Source organism: Urocitellus parryii, chromosome 4 (assembly GCF_045843805.1).
Source record: "Urocitellus parryii isolate mUroPar1 chromosome 4, mUroPar1.hap1, whole genome shotgun sequence".
Lineage (NCBI taxonomy): Eukaryota > Metazoa > Chordata > Mammalia > Rodentia > Sciuridae > Urocitellus > Urocitellus parryii.
In genome coordinates, this window is record NC_135534.1 from 174,622,581 (window position 1) to 174,639,308 (window position 16,728).

The following is a 16,728-nucleotide window of genomic DNA, read 5'->3' on the forward strand; positions in this document are numbered from 1 at the left end:
GGAACTTCCAGCGGACATTTCCTCTGGTTGACTGCCCACAGACCTTGTGGGCCCTATTCAAGCTCTGCCCCAGGTCCCACACAGCACCGGAGATGGGGTGACCTGCTGTAACCACACAGCCCCTCTGGGATGGATGTGACCTGCCAAGATACCAATCAATCTGTTGACTGCAAGACATCAGGAAGCAAGACTCTGCCCTTGAAGTTTTATCCCTGCCTTTGATGTACCCCTTTAAATAAACCATGGGAACTAATTTTTAATTGTCTAGCTCTAGCTCCTGTGTGGACTGGAACTATCAGGAGCACCATCTTTAAAACTATCCTTTCTGACTTTGTCTTTTGGTCTTTAGTAATTATTCTAAACTTTAATTTCTCAGGAGGCTTATCCCTCTGAGCAGACAAGAATTCCCTGGCAAGGTGCTGGCCACCCAGCGATACTCTGTGAAAAACCCAGTTTCAGGATAAGTAAAAACAAATACACCAAAATGCATTGCTGAGCTCAGAAGTAATGAAAGCACTCAATAATGAAAAAAGAGGCAGAGAGTAAGGAAGGCAGGGAAGAGGGAAATGAGTGAAGGAGGAAGAAATCCTAAAGCTAAAATTATATGGACACAAACACCAAGATTGCCCTAACAATGTGCCCAACCCAGAACCCAAAACTTTGCTGCTTATCCATACTCCTGAATCGTGCCCAGCCAGACTTCGGCAGTAAAGCAGCTTTATCTAAGAATTACAAATAAGGGCTGGGATTGTGGCTCAGTAGTAGAGCACTTGCCTAGCATGTGTGAGGCATTAGGGTCAATTCTCAGCACCACATAAAAATAAATAAAATAAGGATACATCAACAACTTTTAAAAAGAAGAATTATAAATAAAACCAGGTACCCAAAAGGGCTATAGTATATTTTCTATTAAGCTATAGTATATTTTCTATTAAGGAGGTAAATAGAAAAATCTGAATACTGACAATATGAACTAATAATAAAACCAAAGTGCTTCTGGTGTCAGTTAAGAATGGGAAGGAGAAACAATTTTGAAAAGTAGAAAAAAATTGGCAAAACTGGGTAGAAAAGACTAATGTACTGATACCAATAATATTCCCAAATAATTTATGATAGCCCCAAGTCTTATGGAGTCCTCACATTTGAATTTATAGTACACTTACAGTATGAGAACTCCTAATCTAAGAAATAAATAACAGTTCCAGTTTGGTAGTATCCCCTAGCACACAGGAGAAACCAAGACAAATCATCTCAATCCAGGCTTTTCCAGATTCCCCAAATTAAAGTTTAACCAAAGATGAGCTCTTAAGAGCTCATAATATATTCCTAAGAAAATATATATGAAGGAAACTGACCTCCTACATCTATAGCTGGGCGTAGTGGGGCACACACGTAATCCCAGAGGCTCAGGAGGCTGAGGCAGGAGGATCAGGAGTTCAAAGCCAGCATCAGCAAAAAGTGAGGCGCTAGGGAACTCAATGAGATCCTCTCTATAAATAAAATACAAAATAGGGAAGGGGATATGGCTCAGTGGTTAAGTGCCCCTGAGTTCAATACATGGTACCCCCCAAAAAAGAGGGACTACAAACTGAAAAAGAAGGCATACATAGACTGCAGATACTAAAATGATAAAAAATAGTATATAAAGTAACTATGTTTAACGGTTTCACCTGTAGAGTTAAGCACTATGTAGTGCAAAAAGAAAGAACATTTGGACCAAGTTGGACCTTCAGGGTAAGTGCCCTAAGGAAATAATGCCTGAATTGGGATAAGAATTATCTGGGTAGAAAAAAAGGATGAGGGCATTCCAAACTGAGAAATCAAAATCATGATGAGCAATGATATGGAAGCATTGAACAGTGTGAAGCAATCAAGGAAAACTACAAGAATTTCTATTATTAGAACAATAAATGCAGGGGAGGGTAAGAGAAGCTGAAGAAGTACAGGGAGATTAGCAGGTGGAGGGCTCTGTAGACTATGTAGGAAATATGACCTCACTGAAGGATTTTAAGGAGGGAATATCACAGTCAGTTTTGTTTTAAATAGTAGTAAGGGGAAAGAATTTAAGATGGGCAAAGCTAGAGGAGTGAAGATTATCTAGGAGGCTAGTATATGGTAGAAATAATAAAGGTCTGAACTACCAAAGTGACAGTAAATCTGAGGAGTAAAGAGATTTGAGAAACAATAGACAAAATTGGCAAAAGCTGGCAAGTATTAGAAGGGATCCCAATGTTTCTTGCTTACAACTAGGTGACACTAACTGATCTGGGGAATACAACAGGAAGAGTAGAATGGGATAGAATAAAATAATGCACTAAATTATGAAGATGTTAGGCCTGAGGTCCTTGTGGAAAATCAAGCTTGCAGATGTTTAACAAGCAATTGGATTTGTTAGATTTAAACTCAAAGGATAAGTTATAGCTAAAATAACCCATACATTAGCTAACTCACCCAAGGAGAAAGAAGCACAGTGACCCAAGTGTGGAACTCAGAGTTAGGAAATCATATGAAATTTTTTATAAGTTTTATGGCTTCTTAAAAGACAGTTTATAGGCAAATACAACTATAAATCCACATTAAGCATATATATAGTTTCAGAAAATTGAAAACCATCTAAAAGAATAATAGAATGGTTAAATTAATGTAGTATATCTACTTCAGAGAAGATCATAGTCATTAAAAATTATACTTAGGATGGGTTGGGGCTATGGCTCAGCAGTAATGCACTTGCCTAGCATGTATGAGGCACTGGGTTTGATTCTCAGTACCTCATATAAATAAATAAAATAAAGGTCTATCAACAACTAAATAATTATTTTAAAAAATTATACTTAGGAAGAAGTTACAGTGCATAGAAAAGATTTATGATAAATTATTAATTACTTTCTTACCTTTTAAAAAATCTACACATTATTTAGTCAATGTAAAGATATGAATGGTAAAATCTGGAAATAAATACAAATAAATACAAATTGCTATATAAATTATTTTGAGATTAGAAGTTGGTGGGAATTGGCCCTTCTACCTTTGCATATCTTCCCAAGTCAATGTATAATATTATTAAAATTGGAAAAACTTTAAAAGAAACAACAGGATTTCCAATCACCAAGAGCCCCTCAAAAAACAAAGTAATGAACTAATATATGAGATTTCAGGACAGTTGCCTCAGATGTTCTTCCCTTCTAGAAGTCTGCAGCCTATCATGTCTGCTAAATAGGCCTCCAGAGATGACATCCTGGGTCTTCAGGGCAGACACATGGCTCTGCCTCTGTACCTCAAGACTCAGTGTCATCCATCACTACATCTCTTTTCTAAAATTCTTGGATCCACCACTATACTTGACCAACTCCTCTTCTTTCAACCCAGTACCTCTTCCATCTTCTCCTTAAAACTACCCAGGTAGCTAGGTACGGTGGCACATGCCTGTAATCCCAGAGGCTTGAGAAGTTGAGGAGGAGGATCACGAGTTCAAAGCAAGCCTCAGCAAAAGTGAGGTGCTAAGCAACTCAATGAGACTGTCTCTAAATACAAAAAAGGACTGGGGATGCGGTTCCGTGGTTGAGTGCCCCTGAGTTCAAACACCAGTACTCCCCCGACCCGTAAAAAAAAAAAAATACCCAACTAAATTAAATTCCCCTCCCAAACAAGAGCCTGGGTAATGTTGGAGAACAGGTGTTTTCCAAGTCCTGTTTATGACCAGAAACACAAACATAAACAATTCCATGGAACAAGAAATATAGAATTCCTGGAAGGAGAGCATAGTTACCTTTTTATTCTACTGGCAAGGAGTAGGAGACAGAAATTAATAACTTGGTAAATTATTTTGGCAAAAATATAAATTAACAAGCACAGAATAAGTATCTAATATTGCCTTTTGTATTTTCTCTCAGGACTCAAATTACCTTCTTCACCCAGTGGTTACAAATTCAAACATCAGGCATGTAATGCAAATGAGTAAAAATGGACAAGTTGTAAGAAAACAAAATAAAGGTCCCAACTTCCTTAATAAAACTCCTATAGCACAAGAATTAAAACCAAGAATCAATAAGTGGGATGGACTCAAACTAAAAAGTTTCTTCTCAGCAAAAGAAACAATCTGTGAGGTGAACAGAGAGCCTCTATTTTGGGAGCAAATTTTTACCCCTCACTCATCAGATAGAGCACTAATCTCTAGGGTATGTAAAGAATTCAAAAAGCTAAACACTAAAAAAAAAAAAAAAAAAAACAAATAACCCATTCAACAAATGGGCCAAGGACATAAACAGACACTTCCCAGAAGAGGATATTCAATCAATTAACAAAATCATAAAAAATGTTCATCATCTCTAGCAATTAGAGAAATGCAAATCAAAACTATTCTAAGATACCATCTCACTTTAGATAGAATGGCAGCTATTATGAAGACAATCATAAATATTGGCGAGGATGTGGGGAAAAAGGCACACTCATACATTGCTAGGGGGACTGCAAATTGGTGCAGCCAATATGGAAAGCTGTATGGAGATTCCTTGGAAAATTTGGAATGGAACCACCATTTGACCCAGCTATCCCACTCCTCAGTCTATACCCTAAGGACTTAAAAAGAGAATACTACAGGGACACAGTCACATCAATGTTTATAGCAGCACAATTCACAATAGTTAATCTGTGGAACCAGATTAGCTATTTATTTATCTACTGAAGATGCCCTTCAGTAGATAAATGGATTTTTAAAATGTGGCATATATACACAATGGAATATTACTCAGCAATAAAAGAGAATAAAATCATGGCATTTGTAGGTAAATGGATGGCATTGGAGAAGATAATGCTAAGTGAAGTAAGCCAATCCCCCCCCCCCCCGCAAAAAAAACAAATGGCGAATGTTTTCTCTGATATAAGGTGACTGACTCATAGTGGTGTAGGAAGAGGGAGCATGGGAGGAATAGATAAACTCTAGATAGGGCAGAGAGGTGGGAGGAGAAGGAAGGGGCCAGGGGGTTAGCAATGATGGTGGAATGTGATGGACACCATTATCCAAAGTACATGTATGAAGACATGAGTTGGTGTGAACATACTTTATATACAAACAGAGATATGAAAAATTGTGTTCTATATGTGTGATAAGAATTGTGATGCATTCCGTTGTCATGTATTTAAAAAACAAAAGCAATTAAAAAAAAGAAAACAAAATTATAGTCACAATGATAAACAGCAACCAGACCTTAGCCTTGGCATTAACCATGGCAAGAATATGGTAAAAACTGGAGCAAGAGCTGGACATGGTGCTGCACACCTGTAATCCCAGGTACTTAGGAGGCTGATGCAGGAGGATTACAAGTTTGAAGCCAGCCTGAGCAATGTTGCAAAGCCCTAAGCAACTTAGCAAGATCCTGTCTTGAAATAAAACATTTTTAAAAAAAAGGACCGGGAGTGTAGTTGTGCAGTTCAATGGTAAAGCACCTCTGGGTTCAATTCCCAGTACCAAAAAAAAAAAAAAAAAAAGGCTGGATATAGTGGCACACACCTAAAATCCCAGTGGCTCAGGAGGCTGAAGCAGGAAGATCACGAGTACAAAGCCAGCCTCAGCAACAATGAGGTACTTAGCAACTCAGTGAGACCCGGTCTCTAAATAAAATACATTGATTTATGATAATATGAGCTGGGCATGATGGTGCATGCCTTTAATCCAAGTGACTTGGGAGGCAGAAGGACCCAAAATTCGAGGCCAGACAAAGCAACTTAGAGATACCCTCTTTCAAAATAAAAAAGAGCTGGAGGTATAGCCCAAGAGTGGTAGAGTACTCCTGGGTTCAATCCCAAGTACCAAAAAAAAAAAAAAGATGAAATGAGGCTTGTCATCAGGAACCTTAAAAGAAATAAAAAGCTGAGGCAGGAGCATGGCAAGCTCAAGGCCAGATTCAGCAATTTAGCGACACCCTTTCTCAAAATAAAAAGTAAAAAAGATTGGGGAAGACTGGGGTTGTAGCTCAGTGTAGAGTGCTTGCCTAACATGGGTGAGGTACTGAGTTCAATCCTCAGCACCACATTAAGACAAATAAATAAAATAAAGGTTAACTTTTTTTTAAAAAAAGTAAATTAATAAAAAGGGAGGGGACTGGGGATTTAGCTCAGTAGTAAGCATCTCTGGGTTCAATCCCTAGTAAGTAAGGAAGAAAATTTAAATACAGCATATACTAGACACCAGGTATTATTCTAAGCACATGTATTTATTCATTTAATCCTCAAAAAGAAACTATAATAAGTAATAATATTATCCCCATTTTATAGATGAGAAAACTGAGGTACTAAAAAATTAAACAGTTTGAGGTTTCTCAGGTAGGATGTCACAGTTAGGATTTGAATATGGTAGTTTCATGCTAGAATCCATGTCCTTATTCATAATACCTAAGGCATATTCTGGCCTTGACAAAAGGGGATCACCCAGATTGCCCTGTATGAAGGATGAGTTACCTTCATAGAGATAATTTTTTTACCCTAAATTCAGAAAGAAGGCTGTTAAGCCTCATCCCATATGGGGGATGGGAATTCTTTGTTCTGTGATGCAATGATGACCTCAGAGTAAACTGCCATTAGGCTGAGGAAAATGCAATGGCTGCAAGAAGACCTGCCTTGGGTTAAGGGAGAAATGGGTATTCTCTGGAGTCAGCTGACCCAAGCTCTAACTTGCAGACACTGTGGCAGCAGCTGCTTTCAGAGTCCAGGGAATCTGGTGATACTATGCTTGTTCATGGTCTGGCAGTTCCGGAGATGGTGGTACCTTGGGAGCTGGCAACAGCTTCAGCCCTGGTGCTCTGGGGACATTATGCAAGGCAAGGTGGGTGACTTCTGAACATGGAAGTGCAGTTCGATTAATAACTATTGACACTACATGTGAGGTTAGGTGAGGAATCACTAGTATGTGTGTGGCCCCAGATGGATGATGATAAACCCTAGATTTGAGGCTGAATGTCCATTGACATGAGATTTGAAGCCTGATGAATGATCACTGACTCCAGGTGTAGGGTTATCTGAGGAAATGGAGATCTCAAAATGAGGACTCATAACTTTTAACACTGGATGAGGAATTGGGTGAGTGACTACTAACCACATATGTGGGACCAGATGAGTTAACTGTTCATTCTTCATGTAGAGCAGAAACTGAGGACTTCATGACACAGCTTGTATCTTCAAGAAGGCTTTGTGTCTGATAATATCTTTCTCTACTCCCTAGGGCCTACCCCTTCTGGACTTCTTTGGCTCATGGAGGCAAAAATCAGAGGAGGAAGAGGAAGAAGAGGGGGAAGAAATGGAAGAAGGAAAAAAGGAAGAAAAGTCATCATCTATGAATTCGTTGAAATCACATTCTACCAAAGATGATCCCATTGGAGAGCAAGGCAGCCAAGCTCCACCCAAGCCACCCTATTGTTCCAAGAGCCTCCCCAAGGCCACAGGGACACCAGAACAAATACTCACATCACCCACAAACCCCTTCAGATCCTTCCCTACCTTCCAGATCCTGACCAACCTGCCTGTGAAGAACAAGACAACATTGGGGGGCTGCCTGCAGCAGAGAAAAAGCCAGCTATTCTGGGGTCTCCCTGCTCTGCACAGTGAGTCCTTGGACACCATCTTCCTGAGCCCAGATGGCCCCTCCTCCCTGAAGCTATCTGTTTGTCCTTCTATTTTCTTCAACAAGCTTGCCTTCCTGTGTAGGTATAACTTGCTGCTTCCCCATTATCTTTCCCCAACCCAGCTTCTTACTCATGAAGCTCATACAACAGAATATTTGGAAAGAATGACCTCTAATCCTCAGTTAGTTCCATCTCCATCCTCCCCTCCTGTCCCATCATCATCCCTCCACCTTAAGCCCTTGCCTATGAATCACAAGCAAGTCTTATCTGGTGCTAAGGCACGCACACAGTGGCTTGCACAGCATAAAGAGGTTCCTTGGGTCTCTGGGGATCAAGTGCTGCACCCACAGTCTGAACTACAAAGAATCAGAACCTCCAAGTTCTCATCCTCATCCAAGGCCTGGTGGGGGGTGCCAAGGGACTTCAACCTCCATCAACCCAACCCAGAGTCACTCTCTACCTCTCTTCTCTATGCCTCTAGACCTTTGGAAGTCCTAACTAGATTTGAGGCCCCATGTAGGACCATGGGACAAACTGAGAACCTGAAAGCCTCTGAGCCAGCAATGTCAGCTCCTAGCCCAACCCTAGCTTCCCTGACAGAACTCCAGTCAGCTAGCCCCATAGTAGGCCTGACTAGATCTAAGTCCCTCTGGGAAACCACAGAGCTAAAAGAGAACTATCAGATCTCTGAGCCCCCAAACCTGGCCTTTTACCAAACTACAACACCCATGATGGAAGCTCAAGGAACTAGCCCTCCAGGAGTTGCACCTCAATATGAAGCTCAGTGGGGAACCACAGGCCATAAAGACAGCCCCCAAGTTTCTGAACCCCCAAGACCAGCCTCCTGTCAACCCCCCGTTTCTCTGTCAAAACCCCAAAAAGTAAGCCCTAAACGAGGACTATCTAGGCCTAAGGACTTCTGGGGAACCATGGGATACAGAGAGAATCCTCAAGTCACTAAATCTCCAATGCCAGCCCCTTGCCCTCCCCTAGACTCCCTGTCACAACTCGATAAAAACAGTGTCCTAGAAGACCTATCTGGATATGAGCCACAGTTGAGATGCACAGAAAACTCAGGAAATCCCTGGGCCTTTGAACCTCCATGTGTGGACCTCCAGCCAAGACTCTCTGAAAGCAGTTCTGCATATGTCCCCTCAGGACATAAGACTCCATTGAGGGGCATGCAGAGTAGAGAAGATTTTGGGGTTTCTGCAGACCCAGTTTCATCTCCCAGGCTTCCCTCAGCCTCTCTGATGGAATCTTTAGTAATGAGCTTCCAGGAAGTCCTGTTGGAGTCCAAAGCTTTGCAGGAGACCAAGGGGCAAAGAGAGAATCTCTGGGTGTCTGATACCCTAGACCCTACCCATACAACATCTCCAACCCCCTTTATAGAACTATACAAAATCAATACTGTGAATGGCCTCCCTAGATCAGAAGCTACATGGAAGGACATGGAGCATTCCAGAAATTCCTGGGATTCTGAGCCCCCATCTCTTGCCTCTGGCCCACTCTCAACTCTTGTACTAAAGCCCCTCAGAGATAGCTCCGTGGAAATCCTATTTGGTTCTGAAGTTAGATGTGGGGACACACAAAGAAAAAATAACTCTTGGGCCTCTGAGCTTCCAGCTCGTAGCATACCCCAAGATCTGCATGGAGCCAGTCCCCTAGGAGTTCTGTCTGACTCTGAACCTATTAGGGAGAACATGGAGCAGAAAGAAAACTGTTATGTTTCTGTAGTTTGGGGCCCCAACCTACCCACAAACTCTCTTTCCAAGTCCCCAAAAAATGAGCCTTTTGGAGACCAAAGCAAATATAAGCTTGTGAGGGAAGAAGTGAAAGAGAGAGAGAACTGTGGGGTCACTCAGCTCCCAGCCCTCAGCTCTCTCTCTGCTCCTCTACAAGAACCACATACTGACCTTGAATTTATGTGCAGAAATGTGCAACCGAGGGAGGCTCCCCAGGGTCCCAGCCCACCAGTAGTGGATCCCCTGCATCCAATAACCTGGCCTCCCAACCTAGCTGAAGCTCAAAAGATTGAGCCCACCCAGCCTAGCCTACAGAAAGGAGAGATGTTCTCAGGAGCTAAGGCAGAGGCCCCATCCTCCCAAGATAAGGCTATCCCAGAAATGCTCACCGACCCTGGGATCCATGCCTGGCAATGGAGTAGAGAGTTAGAACTCAAGCTGAAGAAACTCCAGCAGAGCCCATCTTTCAGTTCCCCTGTCCTGAGTTCCATAACTCTAGACTCCTGGGGACTCTCTTCCTGCCCACCACAGCAAACTAATTCCCCAAATCTACACCCCCACTCTTTAAGTTGTAATCCCCCTAAAGTTCAGAGCACACTGTCTCAGTCTGTCCAGCCCTCCCACTGTCACCACACCCACTCCTCTTTCCTGCCTCAACCAGGAAAGAAAACTTCTGGCAGAGTAGAAAAGTCTCAGAAAAAGGAGAGAATAAAAGATAAGATGGTAGCCCAAGTCTCACCCCAGAGGCCACATAGTCAAATGCAGGCTGGTGAGAACTGTCTAGGTGTGGGAAAGCTATCAAACCCTGGGGTTCTAGCCTCAGGCAAAAGACAAGCCAAAAAGAAAGAGAGTCTCAGAAAATTCAAATCAGGAGAATGTGAAAGAGGGAATGCAAGACTGGGTTCATCCACACTCACAGAGAAGAGCCACCCTGCCCAGGCCTGCAGACTAGCAGAGGCCCTTATAAGCAGATTTCCCCAAAGGTCTCAGAGCAGCGGCCAGAGCTCTCAATTCACTGCTCTCCCTCACCAGCTTCTGCCCAAGGCTACAGGTCCCCAGAATCAGCGAAGTTCAGGGCGAATAGCTGGTGACATTCAGAACCCTCGTCACTGTGAACACTGTCCTTGGGTGCACATGGAGAAGAATCTTCCATCCCCCACACCCCAGGTTCCCCAAACCAGGGGTCTTCTAAGAGTCTTAGACAAATTTCTGGGTATCCATGGAACCCTGCCCACTAAATCCTGTCAATAGAGAAAAAACTGGTAGTACTGCCACCCAGTACCTCATAACCTATAGCCAACCTGCAGTTGGAGGGTGCGGAGAAAATCTAATAAACTAGCTGACCTAGACAAATCCTACTCATGTCTTCTTTGGAGTCAAGGTTACTGGAATATCAATTCCTTACTAGCTTCCACTGCTGCCATATTCCCTCAGGATCAGTTCCCAGAGGTAAAGAACTCAGCATTCTGCAGACTCTTTTCCAGATTTCACAGATGACCACATCTGTTATACACACATCTCTACCGAGTGAGGATATAGGGCCAGGAAAATGCAGCAAAATGCTGCCCTTTAAGAAAAATACTTCACAACAAGTGAACATAAAATATATCCATTTACATGAGCACTAGCCTGAGTCTAGGAAGTTGTTCTTGGTCCTGGGTATGGTTCCCTACTTCATCCACTTGACCCACAATTTATCCAATGATAAATTTATCATTTCTTCTCAGCCCTGCTCCTTTCTCCCTGTGTCAGCTCATCCATCCCCAAGGCCACCAAAAAAAAAAACTTTTTCACATTTAATAACCATCAGGATTTTTCTTCTATAGTTACTAACTTGTTCACAGCCCTCTCCTATTCTCTATTTCACAGTTGTTTGAATACTACATTGTCTTTATTCTGTTGCTCTAATCACCAAAAAATAAGAAATTTTTTTCAGAATTCTGTCTGATGTGTCTCACAGGGCTAAAATCAAGGAGTTAGCTAGGCATGGTGGTGCATGCCTGTAATCCCAGTGGCTCAGGAAGCTGAGGCAGGAGGATCACAAGTTAAAAGCCAGCCTCAGCAACTTAATGACTAAGCAATTTAGTGAGACTAAAAAAAAATTTTAAAAGAGGGGGTGGGGAAGCTAGGGATGTGGCTTACTGGTTAATCACCCTTGGGTTCAATCCCTGGTTCAAAAAAGGGGCAGGGCCCATGGGGGTGGGGGATGGGTGGTCAGCAGGGCTGCATTTCTTTCTGTAGGATGTAGCTAGGATTCATTCCTTCACTTTCCCAGGCTCTAGAGGCCTGACTACTGGCCCCCCCACCCTTCCTCTATCTTCAAAGGTAATAGAGGAAAGTCGTTGCATTATTTTGGCCTCTTTTTTGGCCACTTCCATTTTAAAGACCCCTGTGATTAGAGAGTCCAGGATACTCTTCCTACCTTTATATGTAAGGTAATATAACTCAACCTGTTCATGTATGATACAAATATTTTTCCTTATCTGTAGCTTCCCATCACCTAATTTTGCTTATACTGTCTTTTTCTATACCAAAGTTTAAAAGTCTTATGTAGCCAGGCATGGTGGCTCATCCCAGCAGCTTGGGAGGCTGAGGCAGTAGTATCACAAATTCAAAGGCAGCCTCAGCAACCTAGTGAGGCTCTAAGCAACTTACAGTCTCAAAAAATAAAAAGGGCTAGGGATGTAGCTCAATGTTGAGTGCCCCTGGGTTCAATCCCTGATACCAAAAATAACAATAATTTCTATGTAGTTAAATCTACCAACACTGTCCTTTTACAGCCTTTCTAAAACACTTTCTTCTGAAACTTTCTTAGTTTATTTTCAATTGTTGGTGGACTTTATTGTCTTTATTTTTATGTGGTGCTGAGTATCGCAAACCACATATACTAGGTGAGCACACTACCACTGAGCCCCAGCCCCACTTTCAGAATAGTTTTGTAATATTTATGTTAGATTGTTAATCATAATTTTTAGTGTGATATAAAGTGAAAACCTAACTTTCCCCATAATGATGTCCAATTTTACCAATAACAATTTTTAACTTTTATTTTTGGTAACAGGGACTGAACCCAGAGACACTCAACCACTGAGCCACATCCAAACTCTTTTTAATTTTTAATTCTTTTTTTTTTTTTGAGAATTGTTCTCGGCGGACACAACATCTTTATTGGTATGTGGTGCTGAGGATTGAACCCGGGTCGCACGCATACCAGGCGAGCACGCTACCGCTTGAGCCACATCCCCAGCCCCATTATTTTTTAATTCTAAAACAGGGTTTCACAAAGTTGCTGAGGATGGGTTTGAACTTGTGATCCTCCTGCCTTAGCACCCTAAGCCTCTGGGATTACAGGTGTGCACCACTGTGCCCAGCCTCCAATAACATTTTTTTTTAAAGCACAATGACTTGAGCCCGTTCCACTAAGTGTGCCATATTATAAAATAATGATTATTTTTAAGTATCTGAGCTTCAGATACAGAGTCAATGGCTTACTAATATGATCATATTCAACTTGTTTATTTTTTTTTCCTCCAATGTACACAGTTCTATTGAAAGAGACTATATCATCCAAATACCTGAGCCAGAAACGTGTCATTCTTAACTCCTCTGTTGCCCTTCTCCCTGATCCATCATCAAATTATATCATAAAATGCATTTCAAATCCATCTTCACCTCATTTCCACCACTCTTAGTCCAGTTATCATTTCTCACCAAATTAGTTGTCATATTACTTTTAATCCATCCTCCACATGGGCTATAGTTCAACTGACTCCGTTTTTTTCAAGTAGATGTCGTAAGTTTGAGCAAAGTAACATACAGATGCAACTTCTAGACTGGGTATATTGGTCAAACTAGTTGTCACATTTGGTTATTTGGGAAAATCTCAATATAGTATGGGTATTAGACTGATTCCTAACCACCGCCAGAAAATTTATGAGGGAAAGGTGGTACTTACTGACTTAAAGAAGTTATCAAGTAGTATGATCTCACTTTAGCTTTAAAAATGCATAGACACATGTTTACACACACACATACAAAAAGATTTAAGAGTTAAGATCGTAATATCTCTGGCTATTAGAATTTTTTTTTTTTTTTTTTTTTTTTTGCCAGGCATGGAGGCACATGCCTGAAATTCCAGCAACTCAGGAGGCTGAGGCAGCAGAATCACAAATTCAAAGCCAGCCTCAGCAATTTAGCAAGGCCCTTAAGTGCTTCACAAAACTACATCTCAAAATAAAAAATTAAAAGAGCTGAGGACATGACTCAATGGTTAAGCATCCCCAGGATCAATCCCTGGTACCCCCCAAAACAAAAAAATTATCATCTGGGTACAATGGCACATGCCTGTAATCCCAGCTACTCAGGAGACTAAGGCAGGAAAATTGCAAGTTCAAGGCCAGCCTTAGCAATACAGCAAGATCCTGTCTCAAAATTTAAAACCAAAACAAAACAAAAGGGCTGGGATATAACACTGATAAAACAACCCCTGTGTACTTCAATCAGTTCCACCCCTGCCAATACAAAGTGGAATTGTCTATACAAAACAATGAGCATGCGGATATTGTACTGTATATCTGGAAACAGGTTTTTTACAATAAAAGGGGAAGGGCAAATTAATATCACAATCTGATAATCACTTCCCTGCCTAAATTTATCATACCTTAGTTCACTTCTATTCACAACACGGTTCCTGATCTCTTCAAATTCATTCCAGTATTCCCTTGCTATTCTATCCTGCTACTTAAGCATGTCCTGCTTTCTACCCTATGCCTTTTGCTCTAAGTGCTCTCCCTTTCTCTTCTTCTTACCACTAGTTTACCACCATCAAGGACTAGCTCATACTACCTCCAGAGCCTGCTTATTATTTTGTCATGGTATGGTTTCCCTTGCTTACAACCTTATTAAGGACACACTTTTCTGAGAGTATAGCTTTATTTATTTTGTTTTAAAGATTATTTTTTTTAGATGATGATAGACCTTTATTTATTTATATGCAGTGCTGAGAATCGAACCCAGTGCCTCATACATGCCAGGCAAATACACTACCGCTAAGCCCCAAGAGTATGGCTTTAAAGAAACTGAAGCTATGTAAGATAAAAAGTCCAAACTCCCAAACCAGTGCTCTTTACATTCTACAATATTCACTCCAATTTGTATATTTTATTTGAAAATTTAACAGCACTCAGAAGCTACATGTTGCTGCTCTGCTTCCTCATTAAAATCCCTGTTCTATTTCATATTGTCCAAACCTATCTATAGAGTCTGAGTCTTTCTGGCAAAGGGCAGAGTTGAAGAACATTCCCTTCCACTACTATGGTCTCAAAACAATGTAATTTTGAATTTCCACTTGACATGGCAACAGTTAATGTCTATGCTTCTCTAATGAGCCTTATGAAAAGTTCAAATCCTATATTCTTAAGTTTTTTAAAGGTCTCAGAAGGGGTAGGAAAGGCTTACAAACCACTTAACATTTGTCACAGTTCAGCTGAACTAATGTTTGGCAGGCCTGTGTTCTTTATGGGCACTGAGTATATAGTGGATCATCAGAGCAATTTATATCTTAGACCCAAATACATTGTAAAATGTTAGTTTTACAGTTCCACCTTTGCCTCTATAGTATATTGTTGGTTCTGTGATCTATTTGATGCCATAATCTTGGTCAAAACAATCCTCTACTCATAGCACTGATCCTATGGAAAGAAGTGCTTAGGGGCTGGGGTTGTGGCTCAAGTGATATCAAGTGCTTGCCTAGCACACATGAGGCACTGGGTTCGATCCTCAGCACCACACTAAGATACAGATATTGTATCCACCTAAAATTTAAAAATAAATACTTTTTTTAAAAAGTGCTTAGCTAGTTAAGATCAAATTCCAGTTTTCTTGCCAGGCATGGTGGTACATGCCTCTAATCTCAGCTACTCAGAAGGCTGAGGCAGAAGGATCACCAAGTTCAAGGCCAGCCTAGGAAATTCATCTTTTGTCCCAAAGGGCTGGGGATATAGCTAAGTGGTAGAATGCTTGACTAACATTCATAAATGTTAAGTCAATCCCCAGTATCAATAATAATAATTTCTTTCTTTTTTTTTGGGGGGGGGGGGGTCATGCTGGGGATTGAACCCAGGATGCGCCTTGTGCATTCGAGGCAAGCATTCTACCAAATGAGCTATATCCCCAGCCCTCCAATTTTTTTGAGAACACAGGGGTAAGAAGTGGGGCTGGAATGGACTGCCTACACAATTTGCTTCTTGAAATTTCAAGTATGCAGGCTTCTGTAGGTGCAAGTTGACGGAACAGCCATTCATATTACTTTCTACAGTTTTGGAAGCATTTTCAATCCTTGTACCAGCTTGAGACCCCAAAATAAGCACTTCAATCTACAACTACACTGCTTCAAACACGAGTGCTAGAATTAGCAACAGGTCTCCTGAGTACAAGTCTTCTCTTGGTTTTTCCTAAACAATCTACAGAGGGGGCTGAGGTTATAGAACTCAGTAGTAGAGTTCAATCCCCAGCACCACCACCACAAAAAAAAAAAAAAAAAAAAAGGAAAAGGAAAAGCAGAGGGTGCACAGAGAATATTCACTGATGTTGTTCAGTGATAGAGTACTGGTCTAATCCCAGTACCACAAACAAAGAAAACCTTTCCCAAAATAGCCTTGTCTTTGGCCCTCATTGAGGTCAGGCTGCCAACTCTCAGAGATGACAGTGTCAAAAGTCAGAGCAGAAAAAAAGACTGTTGGCTAACCATGAGAAATACACCTAAATGAGAGGACCAGTAAGCTAAGGAGGACTAGTAACATTTAGTGAAGAAATCATCAAAGAAAATAAGGAATAGTCGATTCAAATTCCACCAGTGCAAAAATATCTACTCACAGCAAAAGTTCCAAAGATGTCCCAATTTAAAAATGATTTGTATGCAAAACCAGATAGAGGCTGGGTACACACCTGTTAATCCCAGCAACTCCAAAGTCCGAGACAGGAGGATTCAAAGATTGCTTCAGCAACTGAGTGAGTCCCTAAGCAACTTAGTGAGACCTTGTCTCAAAATAAATAATATATATATATAAATGAAAAAATGTATATATAAGTAAAATATATTTATATATAAATAAAAGGCTGGGGGTATAGCTCAGTAGTAGAGAGCGAGTTCAATCCCCAGTACCACCAAAAAAAAAAAAAAAAGTGGGGGAAAAGCAGAGGGGGCACAGAGAATATTCAAAAGCAGACATAAGATTACTATACTTGGGGCTGGGGATGTGGCTCAAGCAGTAGCGCGCTCGCCTGGCATGCATGCGGCCTGGGTTCGATCCTCAGCACCACATACAAAGATGTTGTGTCCGCCAAAAACTAAAAAATATTAAAATTCTCTC

At 41.2% G+C, this 16,728-nt stretch overlaps 1 protein-coding gene across 2 annotated transcripts; it reads left to right on the forward strand.

Moving 5' to 3' along the window:
* Nucleotides 1-6,586: 6,586 nt before the first annotated feature.
* Spata31g1 (SPATA31 subfamily G member 1) lies at nt 6,587-10,609 on the forward strand. 2 transcript variants are annotated; one of them, XM_026414761.2, is made up of 3 exons: nt 6,587-6,817; nt 7,214-7,904; nt 8,352-10,609. In XM_026414761.2, exons 1-3 carry the CDS (start codon nt 6,587-6,589, stop codon nt 10,607-10,609), a joined length of 3,180 nt encoding a protein of 1,059 aa, XP_026270546.2. The 2 variants fall into 2 exon arrangements, with proteins under 2 accessions (XP_026270546.2, XP_077653184.1); XM_077797058.1 differs by having other exon boundaries at nt 7,214-10,609.
* Nucleotides 10,610-16,728: the final 6,119 nt, after the last annotated feature.